Genomic DNA, 18,015 nt, shown 5'->3' with positions numbered 1-18,015 from the left:
AGTCTGTGTCCATGTCCTCATCACTCTTGTCACCGCGCTGACGTCGCCTACTCGCCCAGTTTCGCTTTGCCAGGTTCTGGTGCTGCATATACTGCTGGATAATGTGCGTGGTGTTTAATGTGCTCCTAATTGCCAAAGTGATCTGAGCGGGGTCCATGCTTGCCGTGGTATGGAGTCTGCATGGAAAAAAGGCGCGGAACAATTGTCTGCCATTGCTCTGACGGAGGGAGGGGTGACTGATGACATGGCTTACAGAGTTAGCTTACAGGGAATTAAAATCAACAAAGGGGGTGGGTTTACATCAAAGAGAAACAAAAACAACTATTATACAGAATGGCCCCCTCAAGGATTGAACTCAAAACCCTGAGCTTAGCAGGCCAATGCTCAACCCACTAAACCACCCCTTCCTCTTGTAGTTCAGATAGGACTGAATCGCCATTTAAGTTTTCAAGGTGCCCTTGACAGACCTCACCAAAACGATTGTTGGTCATTGATTTCACGGAGGGAGGGATCAAATGAATACAAAACAAATCTGTTCTATTTCTTGTTTTGATCCACTCCATCTATCTTTTACATCTTTGGCTGGCAGCAGACAGTGCAGTAGGACTGCAAGTCATCCACATCTCTTGGCTGGTCACCATAAGATGGTACAACAGGACTGCCGGCAGGACTAAAGAGAGTGACCTGGTCGAGTCACTCCTAATGTAGTCCCTGCGCCCATGTCTGCCCAGGCGCTCCTGACCGACCTTACCAAGGTGGCCAGGAGCACCTCGGACATGACGACGATGGTTATCAGGCCTATTGCGCCATCTGCTACCACAAGGCAATGGGTTGCTGCTGTGTAGCAATGCAGTACCACGTCTGCCAACACCCAGGAGACATACGGTGACGGTTACCTGAGCGGGCTCCATGCTTGCTGTGGTATGATGTCTGCACAGGTAACTCAGGAAAAAAGGCGTGAAATGATTGTCTGCCGTTGCTTTCACAGAGGGAGGGCCTGATGACATGTACCCAGAACCACCCGCGACAATGTTTTTTGCCCCATCAGGCATTGGGATCTCAACCCAGAATTCCGATGGGCGGCAGAGACTGCGGGAACTGTGGGATAGCTACCCACAGTGCAACACTCCGGAAGTCGACGCTAGCCTTGGTACTGTGGACGCACTCCGCCGAGTTAATGCACTTAATGCACTTACAGCATTTTCTGTGGGCACACACACAATTGACTATATAAAAACGATTTCTAAAAAAACGACTTCTATAAATTCGACCTAATTTTGTAGTGCAGAGAGAATTTCTCAGCCAGTGGGTCACAACAAAGGGGATCACAAAAAACAAGTGGGAGGTGCTGAAAACTTTACTGCTGTCTGAAGCAAATAAAATCTCCCTCCCTCCCCCTTTAAGGTGGAGTACTCTGTTAACCTCTCCAACCCCGCCCCCCGGAATCAGCTCTATAGGCTGATCACTGTTGGCATTGATCCATTTTTAATCTTACTTTTCTATTAAATGTAAAGGGGAGGGGAGTTGGGACAATTGGGGTGAGGGGTCATCTGCCTGAAACACTGGCCTAAGCCAGAGGATCGGGGGTAATGAATGTGCCGCGGTAGGAGCCAGGAGGGTCTCCTGGTTCGGGTAACAGAGCTGTGCCCAGTGGAACCACTTCAAGCCTTGTCTCTGTCCCAGATTTCCTTTAACTAGCCCTAGTCTGTCTGTCCTTCGGCTGTAAGCCGCTTGGTGCAGGGCCAGGGACTGTCCTTCGTGGCTGGAAAGTGCCTCGTTCATCACAAGCATTGCGGCCAATGCCTGATTCCCAGCCAGGGTTGCCCAAAGGGTCAGTAATGGAGCGCAGCTCGAGGTCTGACTGGACACAGAGCAGCGGCCGCCTTTGTCTCTGTGTCCCAGCTCCCCATCTGTGACCCGGGGGTACTCGCCCCCCCCCCCCCCGGGGAGCTGGGAAAAGGAGCCTGCGTGGGAGGCTCCGATACCACGGTGACGGGCGCGCAGAAAAGGTCGCGAGGGACGAGACGCCGCCCTGGTCGGTGCGGTCCCCGGGGCCGCCGCAGAAGCAGCCCTGGGCTGAGCGCAAGCCGAGTCTGCGGCGCGATGCCCGGGCACAGCCTGATCCGGGCCCGGCGGCGGGGCGGGGCGAGCGCGGCGCGAAGGTAAATAAGGCGGGGACCAGCTGGTTCCTCCGCGGCGAGTGACGGCAGCGCCCCCCGCCCGGTGGTGGGCACGGCTGCCCCGGCCACCGCCCGCCCGCGCCCAGCAGCGGCGCTTTGCTCGCTCCTGCCGCGCCGGGCAGAGGGGAGCGGAGGGCGATCCCCGCGGCCCGCACACGGGGCTCGGCGGCCACGCACCACGATCCTCTCTGCGGCCCGGCGCCGGGGCAGGTAAGCGCGGCCCGACCCCCTGGCACAGCGGCACCTGTGCTGCCCAGGGCCGGGCCCATCCCCGTGGGGTCGCGGCAGGCGGGAGGGGGAAGGTGCCCCCCCCGCCAGCCCCACTGCTGGGGGCTGGGCGCACAGGACCGGTCCCCGCCCTTGCACCCCATCCCCCTTGGCACCGTGCGCTAGCGCAGACCTGCTGGAGGCGGAGGCTCTGACGTCTGTGCCTTTGCTCCTCCGGCTCAGTCGTGCCAGCCTGGGTCTGGGAGAACCGCTTCCACCCCGAGCCGGACAGGTAGCAGCAGGTGCTGATCTCCCAGCTTCCTCCCTGCATCCCCCAGATGGCCAGGCTGGGAGGGGAAGGGGGAGCCAGTCCTCTTGGGGACAGGGACTGCCTGTGCTCCCACAGTACCTGTATCTGAGCACAAAAATCTCTGCCCAGCTTGCCTGTCTGCCTGGGCCCCAGCTGGGAGCAGGAGGGGCTGGCTTGTTTGCTGTCTGGGCTTTGTCCTGGTAATGGGAGGAGGGTGCATCCCTTTCCCTGAAAATTGGAGTTCCCAGAGGATTTGGAGCTAGTGGTCAAGCTCCATTGGTGGTCCCTTGGGATAGAGGGAGCTGGCCACCCCTGAAAGATGCAGGAAGGGGGAGAAGAAACCCATTCCCCCTCCCCCAGAGGGCACTGCAGCCAGTGAGGGCAGAGTAACTGGGGCCTCAGGCCTGGGGTGGGGGTCGATTGAGGCAGATGAAAGCAAACTGGAGGATGGTGTTACTGGTGGGCTGGAGAAAGCAGGGCAGTGGGTAATGGCGGGTGGGGAGAAGCTGAGGCCAGAGGAGCAGGAGGCTGGAATTAAGGGACCAATAGCTGGAGCCAGTGGGTATATGAGGGGTGGGGCCTGGGTGAGCTATCGCCCTGGTTGAACAAGTGGCTTTAGGGTAAAATCAGCTGGGAAGCTCGGAGCAGCTTGGATCAATGGGTGGAGAGGAGCCAGGGTCAGGAAGCTACCAGGTTCAGGGTTCCTGGGAGGAGCTGGGGTAGCTCTGAGAGCCGGGGGAGGGGATAGTTAGGCTGGGGGAGCAGGGAGGGTTGTTGGGAGTAGTGGGTGGAGCTTAGGGTTGTGTGGGAACTGAGACTCCTGTGGGGCAGAGAGCTTGGGACGGGTGGTTTGGTCCTGGGAGGTTAGGGAGGCTTCAGGGAGCTGGGAGCTTGACAGGCAAGTGGGACAGCGTGGCCCCGAATAGAGGGAGAGGCTGGTCTCCGAAGCATGGGAAGAAGGTGTTACACGATTCCCCAAGTGGGTGGTCTGCAGTGCCGTTACTGGGGCTGTCTGGTTTGAAATGCAGGCACCACTTCTGACTGAGCTGAAAGAACCGGCTCTGTTAGCCAAAGCTCTAGCAGGCTCATCAACCTCTGGATGTGGGCAAGCCACTACTAGAGAGGGACAGAGCCACCTGGAGTGGGTGTGGGTTGCACACCAGAGGAGGGAACACCGCAGGAGCTGGGACAGTGAGGGTCTGTTTATACTGCAATCACAGGGAACGACTGCAGTATAGATGTACCTTGAGTCGGGGCCTGCTCTCACCACCTCAGCAGTATGGTGGAGAAAGGGGCAGCCCTGTCCCCAAGGCCCGGCCAGTGACGATCATCTCATAGGGAGCATGGCACAGGGCCCCTCGCTGCCTGACTGTACTTGTTTAGGGTTATACAATTATATAGTCAGTACAAGGAGCCCACGCACTCCTGACACTCTGGAAATGTGTGATAAAAGTGAACTAGTCCAGTAGCCACCATTGACCAGTAATTCACGTCAGTAGCCCAGCAGCTGGGAATGACCCGAGATCTTTGTGACCTGCAGTTTCAAGCAGCTCGGGAACAATGATCTTTGCAGCGTGCCCAGAAGGTCGATAGACTAGGGCTCTTTGCAGTGCTAGCCAATGCCCTGATTCTGGGCCATGTGCTAAGTCCTTTACATAGTGTGTTTAGCATAAAAGGGGGTGGAGCCCAAGCACAGGGATTCCCCTAGTGAAGGGGGGAGGACAACTGATGTTAAAGGGGGGGCTGCTCATTGCCCCAAGGTTAGGGGCATGCTGGGAGAGGAGTGTTGGTGGAGGAGGGAAGGGGAATTGCCAGGGCACTGCGCTCTGGCTGTCCTGGTTTGCTGGATGGCTCCACAGGCAGGAACCATAAGTAGGGCAGCCCCTGGAATGCTTTGGTTTACACACGAAGGCACAAAAGCAGCACCTGGTTACCTTTGTTCTCCTCCCCTCCCTGCCAATTCCAAGCCACATCTGAGGCGGCAGCCACACTTTAAGAGCTTACTGTGCTCACTTGGGGGGGACCCAGTAATTTCCATCCAAGAATACTGAAAGAGCTGGCACATGAAATTTAAATCCAGTAGCAAGGATGTTAATAAAACTATCAAACTGAGGGTGGTACCATGTGACTGGCAAATCACTAATGTAATACTTAAGAAAGGGGGGCAGGGGAGTGATCTGGGCAATGATAGACCTGTCAGGGTCTGTCTACACAGCAAAGAAAAACCTGCAGCTGGCCCGTGCCAGCTGACTCGGGCTTGCGGAGCTTCGGCTGCTTCATTGAACTGTAGACTTCCAGGCTCGGGCTGGAGCCCGAGCTCTGGTCCCACCTTGCAGGGTCCCAGAACCCTGGCTTCAGCTTGAGCCTGGAATGCAATGGAACCACCCCGCAGCCTGAGCCCCGTGAGCCTGAGTTGGCAGGCACGGGCCAGCCGCAGGTGTCTAGTTGCTGTGGAGAAATACCCTTAGTCTGACCTCAATAGTATATAAGGCTTTAAAATAAATTGAGAAGGAAAGAATAATTAAATATATGGAAGTAAATGGAAAAAGGGACACAATCAAGGGGGATTAGCTCAGTGGTTTGAGCATTGGCCTGCTAAACCCAGGACTGTGAGTTCAATCCTTGAGGGGGCCATTTAGGGATCTGGGGCAAAAATTGGGGATTGGTCCTGCTTTGAGCAGGGGGTTGGACTAGATGACCTCCTGAGGTCCCTTCCAACCCTGAGATTCTATGAATGCAGCATGGGTTTACCAAAGGAAGACAATGCCAAGCCAACCCAATGTCTTTCTTTGATCATTGACATTTTAGGTGAGGGAAATGCCATAGATCTAATATCAGTAAAGCATTTGATACGGTACTATGTTATTAGTGAAGCAGAAGAAGATGGGAGTTTGTACGAGAATCGTAAGGTGGTAACTAGCTAAAGGAGAAAAGACAACGGGTTGTGCTGAAAAGTGAATGATGGGCTGGCGGAAGGCTACTCAAGGATCAGTCTTGGGGCCAATCTTGAATATTTTTATTAAGGACCTTGGCACAAGAAGTAGGACGAGAGCTAATGAAATTTGCTGATGACACAAAGTTGAGGGGCACCATCAGTACAGAGGGGGGTCAGACTAGTACACAAGAAGAACCGAATGACCTAGAGGACTGGGGTAAGAGAAATGGGATGAAATTTAATAGTACAAAGTTCCAGCTCATGCAGCTAGGGACTAATAACAAGAATTTCTGCTACAAGCTGGAGGCTCATCAGTTGGACGTGACCAAGAAGGAAAGAGACCTGTGTATGTGGGTTAATTGTAGGATGACTGTGAGCCGCCAATGTGACATGGCTGTGAAAAAGCAAATGTGATCCTCGGGTGAATCAGGCAAGGCATTTCCTGTAAAGATACTGAAGTATTAATGCCATTGTACAAGACACTGGTAAGACCTCCTCTGGAATACTGTGTACGCTTCTGGTCACCCATGTTAAAACCAAAAACCCCCACACCAGCTGGAACAGATGCAGAGAAGGGCTACTAGGTTAATCAGGGGAATGGAGAGCCTGTCTTAGTAGAGGAAATTAAGAGCTTGGCTTTTTTAGCCTTGCAAAAAGAAGGCTGAGAGGGATCTGTGCACTCTATAATTACATCGGGGAGGAAGGGGAGTGGAAGTGGGTAAATTTTATGGCGGGGGAAGAGCTATTTAAACTAAAGCACAATGTTGGCACAAGAACAAATGGGGATAAACTGTCTATGAACAAATTTAGGCCTGAGATTAGAAGAATGAGGAAAAACAGCTTCCCAATAGGAGCTATGTGGGGAAAAAACCATAACTAGTTTTAAGATAGAGCTTGACAAATTTATGAGTGAGATTGTATGATGGGGTTACTTGTGGTATTGGGGGCAGGACTCAGCAGCCATGGTAGTCTCTTCCAGTTCATGTCTTATGTTCCTAAAATCCTGTGCTTCAGGACTTCAGCTGGTCACTTGTAGAGGCCAGAAAGGAATGGCCCCCAATGTATTCTGGTGTTTGGGGTGAGACGGATCCTTCCTCTGAAGCATCAGAGATGGCCACGGCTGGAGCTGGGACCTAGATGGGATGGGTCAGTGCTCTCAGGTGGTTCTGCAAATTCTCTCTCAGGACTTGGCTATTGAGTCTTGCTCACATGCTCAGGGTCTAATTGATCACCATATTTGGGATTGGGAAGGAATTTCCCCCAGGTCAGATTAGCAGTGACCTTGGGGGATTTTCATCTTTCTCAGCAGCATCAGGTGTGGGTCAGTTGCTAGAGTGATCTCAGCATGTCTCACTAAATTGATTCCCTGCCATTGCCTCGGGCATTGGTTTACCCTGGGTTCCTCCTCTTCTCTGCCTGTGGCACAGAATAGTCTAGTCTCCTGGGGTCTGAAATATGTTGGTCTAATTCTGGTTGTTGGGTTTGGTGTGGGGGTGGCTGGAGGTGTTGGTGGCCTGTCAGACATGATGATCTGGAGGTCCATTCTAACCTTAAACCTGTGACTCTGTCTACCTAGAATGTTGATACATTTTCTGCTTAAACACAGGGGGGCCTAATTCATCCCTTATCTGTTCTCCCTGCACCCAGCCACCATCTGTAGATTGTCTTCTCCTTTCCTGAATTGTGCTTTGCCCAGGAAGATCTCTGAGATATCCTTGTGTAATGCCAGCAGACCCCTGTCATAGGTGGGTGGGATCGAACTGGGGTCTCTGGAGCTTAGTGCACAAGCCTCTACTGCGTGAGCTAAAAGCCATGTGGCTGTTAGTTAAGGCTGTAGAGCAGACTCATTAATCTCTCTCTAAGTGGTCTTGGTGCCACTTGATGGGACAGAAACCACACCCAGGAGGTGTGTGGGTTACACACGTAAGAGTGCATAGCATAGCTCCTCCCCTAGTACCATGCTAGCCAGAGGCCCTCAGCATCTGTTTGGGAGCTGATCCTGCTCGTTGCTGTAAACCACCAATTCCAAGGCAGGTTGTTTTACTCAGCTGCAGTTTAAAAAATGGAGGAACAAACATACACTAAACATTCAGCACGAGAGAAACAGATTTTTTTTAAAATGTAGTTTCATACCTTCATACCTTTTTTTTTTTTTTAAAAAGCCACAATAACATTTCTGTTTGTTCATTTTGGACCATACTTGGGTCACCAGCAGAGTTGGAACCTTTAGATGCACAGCACAGACCTCTGAGCATTAGCAGACTGCTCGCTTGTGAGGGACCATCCACTAAAGGGGGATGAAGCAGCCACTTTGCCAGTGGGTTTCATAGCTGTTGGCTAACAGCAGAGGAGTGTGGAGATGCAGGAATCCTGGGTTCAGTTACAGGTTCTGGAGGGGAGTGTCCTCTTATGATTGAGGACCCTTCTGCCCCTTCCCCCTCTGCTCCTACTCCAGCCTCTGCCCCTCTTTCCCCCCCTCTGCTCCTCCACCCTTTTTATTTGAGCCAGACTGCTGCCTTGTCCTGAGCCTGTCCCCACAGCAGCCCCCAGCAGCTGGGAGGAGGAATTAGAGGGAAAGTCCTGCTGAGCCCCCACTGTCCTGGGGTGGAGCATGCTCTGTGGGGACAGAATACCATCAGTCTGGTCAGCATGTAGGTGCACCGTGCAGTTGGTCTCAGATAATAATGCTGCCAGTCTCTACTGAGTGTTGATGTGTGAACCAAAATCTTAAAGGCTTAAAATGTGACCAAACTTGGGCAGGTTTTCAATGGGACAGCAAAAGGCACATCCCGGACTATAGGGTAACCTCCCTGCCAAATGTCAGGCCCTGCTTCAGAGCCTGGAGGGGCTAGAGTTTCACAGTGAAATGGTTGTAGGGGGTTTTGTGCACATAGGCAAAACAATGTATTTTTTCCTCTTAACCTTGTTCTCAGAAACAGCTGAACAGGTTCTGATAACATCTAAAAAGAGTCAGGCTGAGGTAGACACCCAGCATTGGGAATTTCAGCCCAAACCCTTAATGTTTGGCAAAGTTATATGCAACTGAAAACACATCTTATCACTGAAAGTGTCCGTCAGCCTTCCCTAGAGGTGACGCTACCAGCTCTGCCTAAAATACCCATTTCAAAGAAGTCATTGGCTCCCATGTAAATGGTTTGTGGATACACATATGGAATCAATTCTGTGGTCTGTTAACAAAGGACAGGTGCACTCCTGGGTGAGTAGGAATCCTCCTGGGAAGGGATTTTTTGATGGAACACCAATACATACTTAATAAAAAATTGCTTCTTCCCTACTTCTCTTGGATTCCCTGGCTGCACTGTACAGCCATAACACACAGCTCCCCATAACCAGTGTGGTTCCTCGAGGAACAGCCAAGGCAGGCCTGACGCTGGGATTGTAGGGGCTCGGCTGGAAACCGAAACCTTTCTGAGCCCTTGCCACTTGCCTGCCCCCTGCTGGTAATCGTTGGGAGTTTGGAGAGAAGTATCCTTGGTCATGTGATGCTGGGTGTTACACAGTTGAGAGCCTGGCTAGTGCTTGCTGGACCTGAGTTAGTTAAAGTGTGGCCTTGGGGAGCGGGGAGGGAGAGGAGCTGGCTCGTGTTTGGGTCACGTGTGTGCAGGGGGGAAAGGGGCTGGTTCATGCTTTCTTTAATTCTCGCTAGGTCTTTGACGTGGAGACTTCTGTGCAACACGCTGCTCTGACCTCCCCATCCTTCCGCTGTCCCTGCTGCGGGCAGGGCTGTCTGTCTGAGATGGCGGGCCGGCTGCCTCGCTCTGCGGACCTAACCCGCTTCTGCCAGAAACTCAACCGGGTGAAAACTCTGGAGGATGACATGATGGAGACAACCTTCAACAGATGCCTCTCCACCATTGACCTGACACTGCTGGGCATAGGGGGCATGGTTGGCTCTGGCCTGTATGTCCTCACGGGCACAGTAGCCAAGGAGATCTCTGGCCCTGCTGTCATAGTCTCTTTCATCATTGCTGGCTTTGCCTCTCTGCTGGCTGCTCTCTGTTATGCCGAGTTCGGTGCCCGGGTGCCTAAGACAGGCTCCGCATACATGTTCACCTACGTCTCCATGGGTGAGATCTGGGCCTTCCTGATTGGCTGGAATGTGCTCCTGGAGTACATGATCGGGGGCGCTGCAGTGGCAAGGGCATGGAGTGGCTACCTGGATTCCATATTTAGTCATAAAATAAAAAATTTCACCGAGACCCACATTGGCACATGGCAGGTGCCGTTCCTGGCACATTACCCAGATTTCCTGGCAGCAGGCATCCTGCTGATAGCCACAGCATTCATCTCCTTTGGGGCCAAAGTGTCCTCCTGGCTTAACCATGTGTTCTCTGCCATCAGCTTGGGTGTGATCCTCTTCATCCTCATTATGGGATTCATTCTCGCAGAGCCCAAGAACTGGAGTGCCCAGGAAGGCGGCTTTGCTCCGTATGGACTGTCGGGCATCATGGCAGGCACGGCCACCTGCTTCTATGCCTTTGTAGGCTTTGATGTCATAGCAGCCTCCAGTGAAGAAGCCAGAAATCCTCAGAAGGCTGTTCCCAGAGCAATAGCCATCTCCTTGGGCCTGGCCACAGGGGCCTATATACTGGTGTCCGTGGTGCTGACACTAATGGTGCCCTGGCACACTCTGGATCCTGACGCTGCCCTGGCAGATGCGTTTTACAGAAGGGGTTACTCGTGGGCAGGGTTTATAGTAGCTGTTGGTTCCATTTGTGGTAAGTATGGACAGGCTGAAACCTCATGTCCAGACTCCCAGTGCCCCAGTCCCTGGGCTAGTAGCTAGGCCTGTGTCCTCTGGCAGGGTACGTGAAAGAAATAACATCTCCGGTTATGCACTGCATGTTTCCAGGGCCTGAGTCATAGCCAGGCTACTGGTTTGTGCTCAGAGCCCTGTATTCCATTTCCAGGTTTGCCACTGACTCTCAGTGTGACCTCGGGGAAGTCACTTAACTGCACTGTGCAATGCTGTGTAATAGTAAATGCTGTGTGTTAACTCCACCTCCTTGGAGGTTGCCTCCCCTCAGAGTTGCTCCCATTGTCTGGGGTTGCCTGTTGATCTGTCCTGGGACTGAGGGAATGAAGCAGAGTCCTGGATAGAGTTCCTACTCCCGGGCAATCTCTCCTGATGGCAAAGTATTCTCTGGGGCTCCAGGGTCCTGGATCTAAAACCTCTGAGGAGCAATGGCCTCCACTGGAGTGAGCAGATGAGCCTGATCGTGACCTCCTCATGGGAGAGATCCCTGCACTCCTTGGCGGGTGCACATGAGCTCAGGAACTGCACTGCTACCTTGTCCCTGAGCCAACTCTGGTCCCCAGGGTGGCATGGGCAGGTTCGGGTGTGTAGCTCTGATTCTGACTCTGGCCCCCTGGCCTCTCTCTTTCTTTATCCTTCCCTCCCCCGCCAGCGATGAACACGGTTCTGCTGAGCAACCTCTTCTCCCTCCCCAGAATTGTTTACGCCATGGCGGAGGACGGGCTCTTTTTCCAGGTGTTCTCCAGGGTGCACCCCCGCACGCAGGTGCCCGTGATCGGGATTGTGGTGTTTGGGGTGCTCATGGCTCTGATGGCCCTCATCTTCGACCTGGAGGCCCTGGTGCAGTTCCTGTCCATTGGCACTCTGCTGGCTTACACCTTCGTGGCAGCCAGCATTGTTGTGCTGCGCTTTCAGCAGGAGAAATCGGCAGCTCCCCCTCAGCCTGCCAGGAGCCAGCCCAGTCCTGGGCCCAACGAAGGGGCTGGCCCCAGTGAGCTAAAGGAATATGAATCCTTTTCGGACAAGCTGCAGCTGGTGGGCACGTACAAAGCCAAAGTGCACCGGGAGCCAGGGAAGCTGAAGGCAGCTTTTGAGCCCTACCTGGAGTTCCTCAGCGACTTCCATCCTGGGGAGGTGGTCACCATTGCCGTGGTTACCTTGATGGTGTCTGCCGTATGCCTGTGCTCCATCTTGGTATTTGGCAACACCCATCTTCATCTACCCACCTGGAGCTACTCCCTGCTGCTGCTGCTCTTCAGCCTGGGATTTCTGCTCAGCGTGCTTCTCATTTGGGTCCATGAGCAACAGCAGAGCACCCAGACCTTTCAGGTAGCCATCTGCCCGTTTCATTCTCATTGCTTGCTGTGGCTTGCGGGAGGTTGGAGCGGCCCAAGCACAATAATGTCTGCAGTAGAGAGGAAGGCTGGGCTTGTGGCTAAAGTGCAGGCTTTTCTTTTATTGGACCAACTTCTGTTGGTGAGAGAGACAAGTTTTTGAGTTACACAGAGCTCTTCTACATCTGACACCTTCATCTCCATCTCTGAATGTCCAAAATTAAGCATAATTAATATTAATTAGTTACAGTTAACTCAAGTGATTAACTCAAAACAAATTAACTCGATTTAAAAAATTAATCACAATTAATCACAGTTTTAATTACTCCGGTAAACAGTAATAGAATGCCAATTTAAATATTTTGATGCTGATCTGCATTTTTCAAACATATGGATTTCAATTACAACACAGCACACGAAGTGTACAGTGCTCAATTTATATTTTTATTAAATATTTGCATTGTAAAAAAAGATAAACAAAAGATAGTATTTTTCAATTCACCTCATAAAAGTACTGTAGTGTAATCTCTTTATCTTGAAAGTACAACTTACAAACATAGAATTTTTTAAAATAACTGCACTAAAAAATAAAACAATGTAAAACTTTAGTGTCTACAAGTCTACTCAGTCCTCCTACTTGTTCAGCCAATCGCTCAGAGAAATGAGATACAAGAGATAATGCTGCATGATTCTTATTTACAATGTCAGCTGAAAGTAAGAACAGGCGTTCATGTGGCACTGTTGTAGCCAGGGTTGGAAGGTATTTATGTGCCAGATTAGCTAAACCTTCATATGCCCCTTAGTGCAATCTACAAGTTGAAGCAAGATCGTTTGTTTATCTCTTTCCAGTGCAAATATTTGTAATAAAAAATAACATAGTGAGCACTGTACACTTTGTATTCTGTGTAATTGAAATCAATATATTTGAAAATGTAGAAAAACGTCCAAAATGTTTATAATAAACTTAAATTGGTATTCTGTTGTTTAACAGTGCAATTAAAACTGCAATTGCAATTAGTATTTTTAATAGTTTGACAGCCCTAATACTAACTATTTGCATCAATCCTGTCTCAGTTATTTCCTAACAACTCCTATGCAGCAGTGTGGTCTAACTACCTACCTAGTGTCTGGTAACCTAAAGACCAAACACACCCTGAACTCCCTTCTTCAGAAGTCTTGCCCTGTCCCTTTCATGGTCTGCTTACCTTCTGTGAATAAGAGTGCAAAACTATGACCTAAAGTTATATTCCTCTAGGCCTATACTATCATAACTAAAACCCAGCCTTTAGTGTGACTACTTCTATTAGGCCTCCTACAACAAATCCTTAATCTAGCAAACCTGGTAACCCAATTACTTATAAAGAAAAGGAGTACTAGTGGCACCTTAAAGACTAACCAATTTATTTGCGCATAAGCTTTCGTGAGCTACAGCTGTAGCTTATGCTCAAATAAATTGGTTAGTCTCTAAGGTGCCACAAGTACTCCTTTTCTTTTTGCAAATACAGACTAACACGGCTGCTGCTCTGAAACCAATTACTTATGTTCACCTGCTTGCCCCCCATGTCTGTTTCAACCTAATAAGCAAAACATCAAGGTCAATCATATACCCCTATATCATTATACTCATTGCAAGCAAGGGAAAGGTCATAGGTCAACAACATTTGAAGAATTTTTCTCAGCAGTTGTCCACACTTCAGTGTCCTTTGAATGTGTGAGCTCAGCCTTAGTTGTGACTGTCGTAGGTGTGGTCTCTCCTGGTCACTGGTTGCTCTTTTCCTTGCAGATACCACTTGTGCCACTCACTCCTGCACTGAGCATTCTCCTGAACATCTATCTCATGCTGAAGCTGAGCTACATGACATGGCTTCGATTCTCCATCTGGTTGATCCTAGGTGAGTTCAGGAGGTGGCTAATCAGTGATGTTAACTCTCCTGAGAAGCAGGCCCATTCTAAGCTGAGGAGCTGGTTGACATCCATGGTGATGCTAGGCTAGGGAGTTGTAGGCCAAGTGTTTGATAAAATGCATCTGGCTGTCAGTGGGAAAATGAATTAAAATTGTCTTGGGTTAAAAAACTAAAAATCAGTGAAATGGCCCTGGCTGGTCTGGGGAAGTAAGAAGGGAAATCAGGCCAGTGGCCTGTTGGGGCTTTGGTTTTTAACTCACCAGCAGGTTGTGTGGATACTACACTGGTCAGGGCCATTATAAAGAGAAGGGAAGTGATACTGTCACATGGTCTGAAACTGGTGGAAGGACCATAGACAATGGGCCATGGCAAATGCCAGTTGGTTGAGTAGGTGGGCAGGGGCTGGTGGGGCCCTGCAGCATTGGCATTGGGCCTGCTTTCATTCTCCCTTTCTTTCCTAGTCAGTCTCCATCGCACACATCGGGGGTCTCTCCTTCCCGCCTTGGCTGAGCCAGACACTACTTAGTTATGCTCCTCTCCTCCAAGCTCTTTTGCCTTGCTGCTAAAGCAAACTCTCTCTCTCTCTGCTGCAACAGGCCTCCTGGTGTACTTTGGTTACGGCATCTGGCACAGCAAAGAGAACTTGCGTGAGCTCACGTCCTGCAATGTGAGTGCCCGCTACGTGGTGTTCCCTAGCAGCAGCCTGGAGGAGACGGTGCAGGCGGTTCAGCCCAACCCCCAGCCCTCGACGGGGCTGTCGGACATGGTGACTGAGGAAGCCAAGCGATGATGCGTCCACGGCGTAGCAGCCTCCCTGAGTGAAAAAGGACACCCCCCCACCCCCACTTTCCTCTGCAGAAAGAGCTGCCAGGGCTGGGTCTTCCCTGAGCAAACTCTGGTGTTTGGAGACAGGATGGTGATATACACACTTCCCCATCGGCACTCACAGCAAAAGCACCAGGGAGGTGATGGCTGCCTCCTCTCCCATACCCTGGCACATGGGGATCTGGCTTTTCTCTACCTACTTCTAGCTCTTGGTAATGTGTAAGCCGCGTCTTCCCCAACTGCTCTGCCCAAATCCCCTCCCAAACCCAGCACAACCCTCATAGCAACAGAGGGGTCACATTTCTTTTCTACAGTTCCACCATTCTGTGCCCTGCCCGTCCTGACATGTTGGGGGGGCAGCAGTGCCAGTGTGGCCGTTCCCACCAGAGCCCACCGTGGTCCATGGTGTATGATGAAGGGTCTCTGGTAAACAGGCAAGAGTTGACACACAGGTGTGTGTAGGCCTGGGAGTCAGGACTTTATCCTGGCTCTCACAGGGACTCCTGGCCTCGGCTGAGTCCCTTCTCCCTGCACCTCATCAGTAAAATGCAAGTGATGCTTATACTGAGCAGCTGTGGGCTTAATTAGATGATGTGTGTAAAGCACTTGAAATGTGCAAAGCTCTAGAAGTGCAAAGTATTAGGGCATTTCTGCACTAGCTTTCCTGGGGTTCTTGGCACAGACCATTGGGTGCTGATCAGGCACCTGCTGGCATTCCCTGCCCTGGTCCAGGTCCAGTGCAAGTACCTAGTTCGGTGGGGTCACACCCAGGGCACATTCATGTGGTTCCATTATTCTAAAAGGCACAGAAATGAGCATGGGGCAGCCCAGGCCTTCGTACTGAGTGGGAATGGCAAAGGTGAGGCCAGGGCAAGGCACTCTGGTTGTAAATCCATGGCCTCACAGGGGCAAGTGCAGAGGGAGCAGAGATTCCCCATACCCTTTGTTAGCTGTTCCCAGGCAAATGGTTTCTAGACAATCAATCACTTTACTAGTGCAGTGGAATAGTGCATTACCCTGGCTGTGCCCTCGCTCACTCATCCCAAGCAGCTGGGCTGCCTGCGCATCAGCCTGACTCTCATGTCCCCCCAGCCTCCCACACACGGGTTAGTTTGCAGCGCTCAGCCCTGTACGACACACAGGCCAGCTAGTCCCTGCCTGGCAGCTACCGCACTCTGAAAGTGAGAGGCAGGATCTAGGCACGCTCTGTGTTTCTGAGAATGGCCTGGGACTTGCGTCCTTACTCAGTGCTGAAGTAGCTTGCAGTGGCCTAGGGCCCCATCTATGAGACAGCTGCTTCTCAACCCCATCCCACTGCTAACACCAGGCCCTATAAGGGGCTGCTTTGGGCTCCAGCTCCTGTGCCCCTAGCCCCTTGCAGTTTCCTTGGGGCCCTACAGGCTGCTCTCGTGGCATACAGGGATGGGGGCAGGCCCTCACTTCCCCAGTGCCCTGGCAGGCTCCAGCCCCTAGGCTGTCCCTGCTCTATTGCCAGCTTTCATGTAAATTGGGCTGCGGCCTCCCCTGCAAAGCCAGCTTTGGGCTCCCCTCTGCCCGGTGTCAGGGTGAGGCCTTGCCCTGCGCATCAGGTCATTGCTGAGGCTCCTTTTCCCACGGTTCTCCTTTGCCCATTGTCTCCTCTTGGCTGCTGTGCTGTAAGCTACTGAGCCCAGCTCTGACATTAGGCCAGTGCCCAGGGCGAGCGTGAAGGTGGCTGTTGTTTACTGTACATATCCCTCACCCTCCGCAGCTGCATATGTGAGTGGTCATGGCAGCTGTCCCCTGCCCCCACAGCGTGAGGTGCAGGTAGGGCTTGGGCCAGGTGTAAGCCTCACACTCACCTGCGAGTACGGCATTGTTACCTGGTGAGCTTCCGGCTGAGGCCTAGCTACTCGTATTTATTAGGAGGAAATGTGCAGAGCCAATGCAAGCACCACAGAAAGCACAACAGCCAGGCCCTGCAACAAAGCATTGGGAGCATTGGGAGGGGTTTGCACAAGGCAGGAGATGGGGAGCAGGGAAGGGACACTGGGCTTACGTTCTGACAGCCTGGCTGTTTGTCGGCTGAGGCTGCTCCTGGAGCCCACAGGAGGCAGCGGTGCCGCATGGGCATTGTGAATTTGCTGTGACTGCCAGAGCGGGTGTACTTAGCACACACCGTTCTGGGTCCTGCCTGCTCCATGCTCTGTTGGTGCCACCTTGCCCTGCACTGGCACTTGTGTTGTGTGAAATGTTCCACACCGGGGGCTGCTGTTGCCAATGGTGTGGTATGTCCCTGCTGTGCTCTGCTCAGTGCCTGTGTAATGGTTTGTAATAAAGGTGCTGACACTCACCCTACGTATAAATAATGGTCCTGCAATAGTTCTGCCCGGGCAGGAATTTGTCCACACTGCTCTGTAGTCACTCTAAATGAAAGTGGAGCCAGCCTGGTGCAAGTCTGAGGCTATCCCTTCTGTGGTCCTGGGGGGCCAGCAAAACCCCTTCTGAGGCACCCCACTGCACCAGCAGGGATTACGGCATGGCTCTTCTTGTGCTTTGCTCTTCCAAAGCTCCAACAGCTTTGCTGCATCATGCCCAAGTCCTGCAAAGACCGAACCAAGGCAGAAGCTCCAGGACTGGGAGGCTGGCTGCTGTGTGTTGGCCAACTCCGTATGGAGATGAGTTTGAGGCTCCCCTTTGAGGAGCAAGTCTACACAGCAGCAGGGGTATAGTATCTTCGCTCCTCTGTCACCAGCCCCAGCCTTTAATAGGCCACAGGGCTGGATTAACACAGACACTACAGATCCATGCCTAGGGCCCCAGCTGCTGGAGTCATGTCAGCACCGTTAAAATTTGTCAGTCCCCTGGCTGTAGTTGTTGCATAGAAAAGGTGGAAGACACAAACCCAGCGTAATCAGTGCACTGACACCTCCTGAGGAGTTAACACCCTGATGCAATGCCCCATCAGCCACGGGCCACCAAGGGACTGTGTGAGTAGCTAGAGGAAAAGAGGGCTGGCCCACCCACACAAGCTGATACTCCCCAGCTGCCGGGGCACGCACTGGAGGGGCCCCTGCTGCCACACCTGCCTGTCTGAAAAGACATGGTGGGGACCATGCCACTGCCATTTCAGGCAGAGGGTGAATTCATGATGGGGAGCAGGGCTGCAAGTGGCCCTGCATTAGGCATAGCAGAGCCTTAGGCCTGGCCCCAACCCATACCTCCAGCTTTCTTTGCCATAGCTCCCTCCCAAACTTGTTCTTAGAGCCCCCTTTCCTCCTGCCTGTCCCACCTGCCATATTGTCAGGGTATCCCCCTGCTCATGGTCCACTCCAGGAGCGTCCAGGCAGGTCTCAGAGCTCCAACTGTCACCTGCCTCTGGGCAGTGACCCTTGGTCACCCTCCCTCCTGCCTTACAATGTGATGTCCCCAGCAAGCCAGTCTGCACCCATGCATTGCCCTGTATCCGGGGGCTCTGCACAGTGTATTGCCAGCAGTTACAAGCAACAGCACCGCTCTTTTTAAGTAGGCACTTTTATTTTTAAAGTAAGAATAATAAAAGTT

The 18,015-nt window shown here is 52.1% G+C and overlaps 1 protein-coding gene across 2 annotated transcripts; it reads left to right on the top strand.

Annotated features, from left to right (window-relative positions):
• The first annotated feature begins 1,805 nt into the window (after positions 1–1,805).
• Positions 1,806–16,813, top strand: SLC7A4 (solute carrier family 7 member 4). Of its 2 annotated transcripts, none has more exons than XM_043529390.1 (5): positions 1,806–2,162; positions 9,300–10,371; positions 11,062–11,738; positions 13,527–13,635; positions 14,244–16,813. In XM_043529390.1, exons 2-5 carry the CDS (start codon positions 9,390–9,392, stop codon positions 14,435–14,437), a joined length of 1,962 nt encoding a protein of 653 aa, XP_043385325.1. In that variant the 5' UTR covers positions 1,806–2,162; positions 9,300–9,389; the 3' UTR covers positions 14,438–16,813. The 2 variants fall into 2 exon arrangements, with proteins under 2 accessions (XP_043385325.1, XP_037734569.1); XM_037878641.2 differs by lacking the exon at positions 1,806–2,162 and adding an exon at positions 2,179–2,390.
• Positions 16,814–18,015: the final 1,202 nt, after the last annotated feature.

The sequence above is a fragment of the Chelonia mydas genome, chromosome 15 (genome assembly GCF_015237465.2).
Source record: "Chelonia mydas isolate rCheMyd1 chromosome 15, rCheMyd1.pri.v2, whole genome shotgun sequence".
In the NCBI taxonomy this organism is placed as follows: domain Eukaryota; kingdom Metazoa; phylum Chordata; order Testudines; family Cheloniidae; genus Chelonia; species Chelonia mydas.
This window is presented reverse-complemented; position numbering and strand designations above follow the sequence as displayed.

Excerpts from the sequence above, each read along its gene's own strand:
- SLC7A4 (XM_043529390.1), top strand. The coding sequence starts at position 9,390 with ATGGCGGGCCGGCTGCCTCGCTCTGCGGACCTAACCCGCTTCTGCCAG. Across the intron at positions 10,372-11,061 it reads AGCTGTTGGTTCCATTTGTG|CGATGAACACGGTTCTGCTG; the intron begins GTAAGTATGGAC and ends CTCCCCCGCCAG. Across the intron at positions 13,636-14,243 it reads CTCCATCTGGTTGATCCTAG|GCCTCCTGGTGTACTTTGGT; the intron begins GTGAGTTCAGGA and ends CTGCTGCAACAG.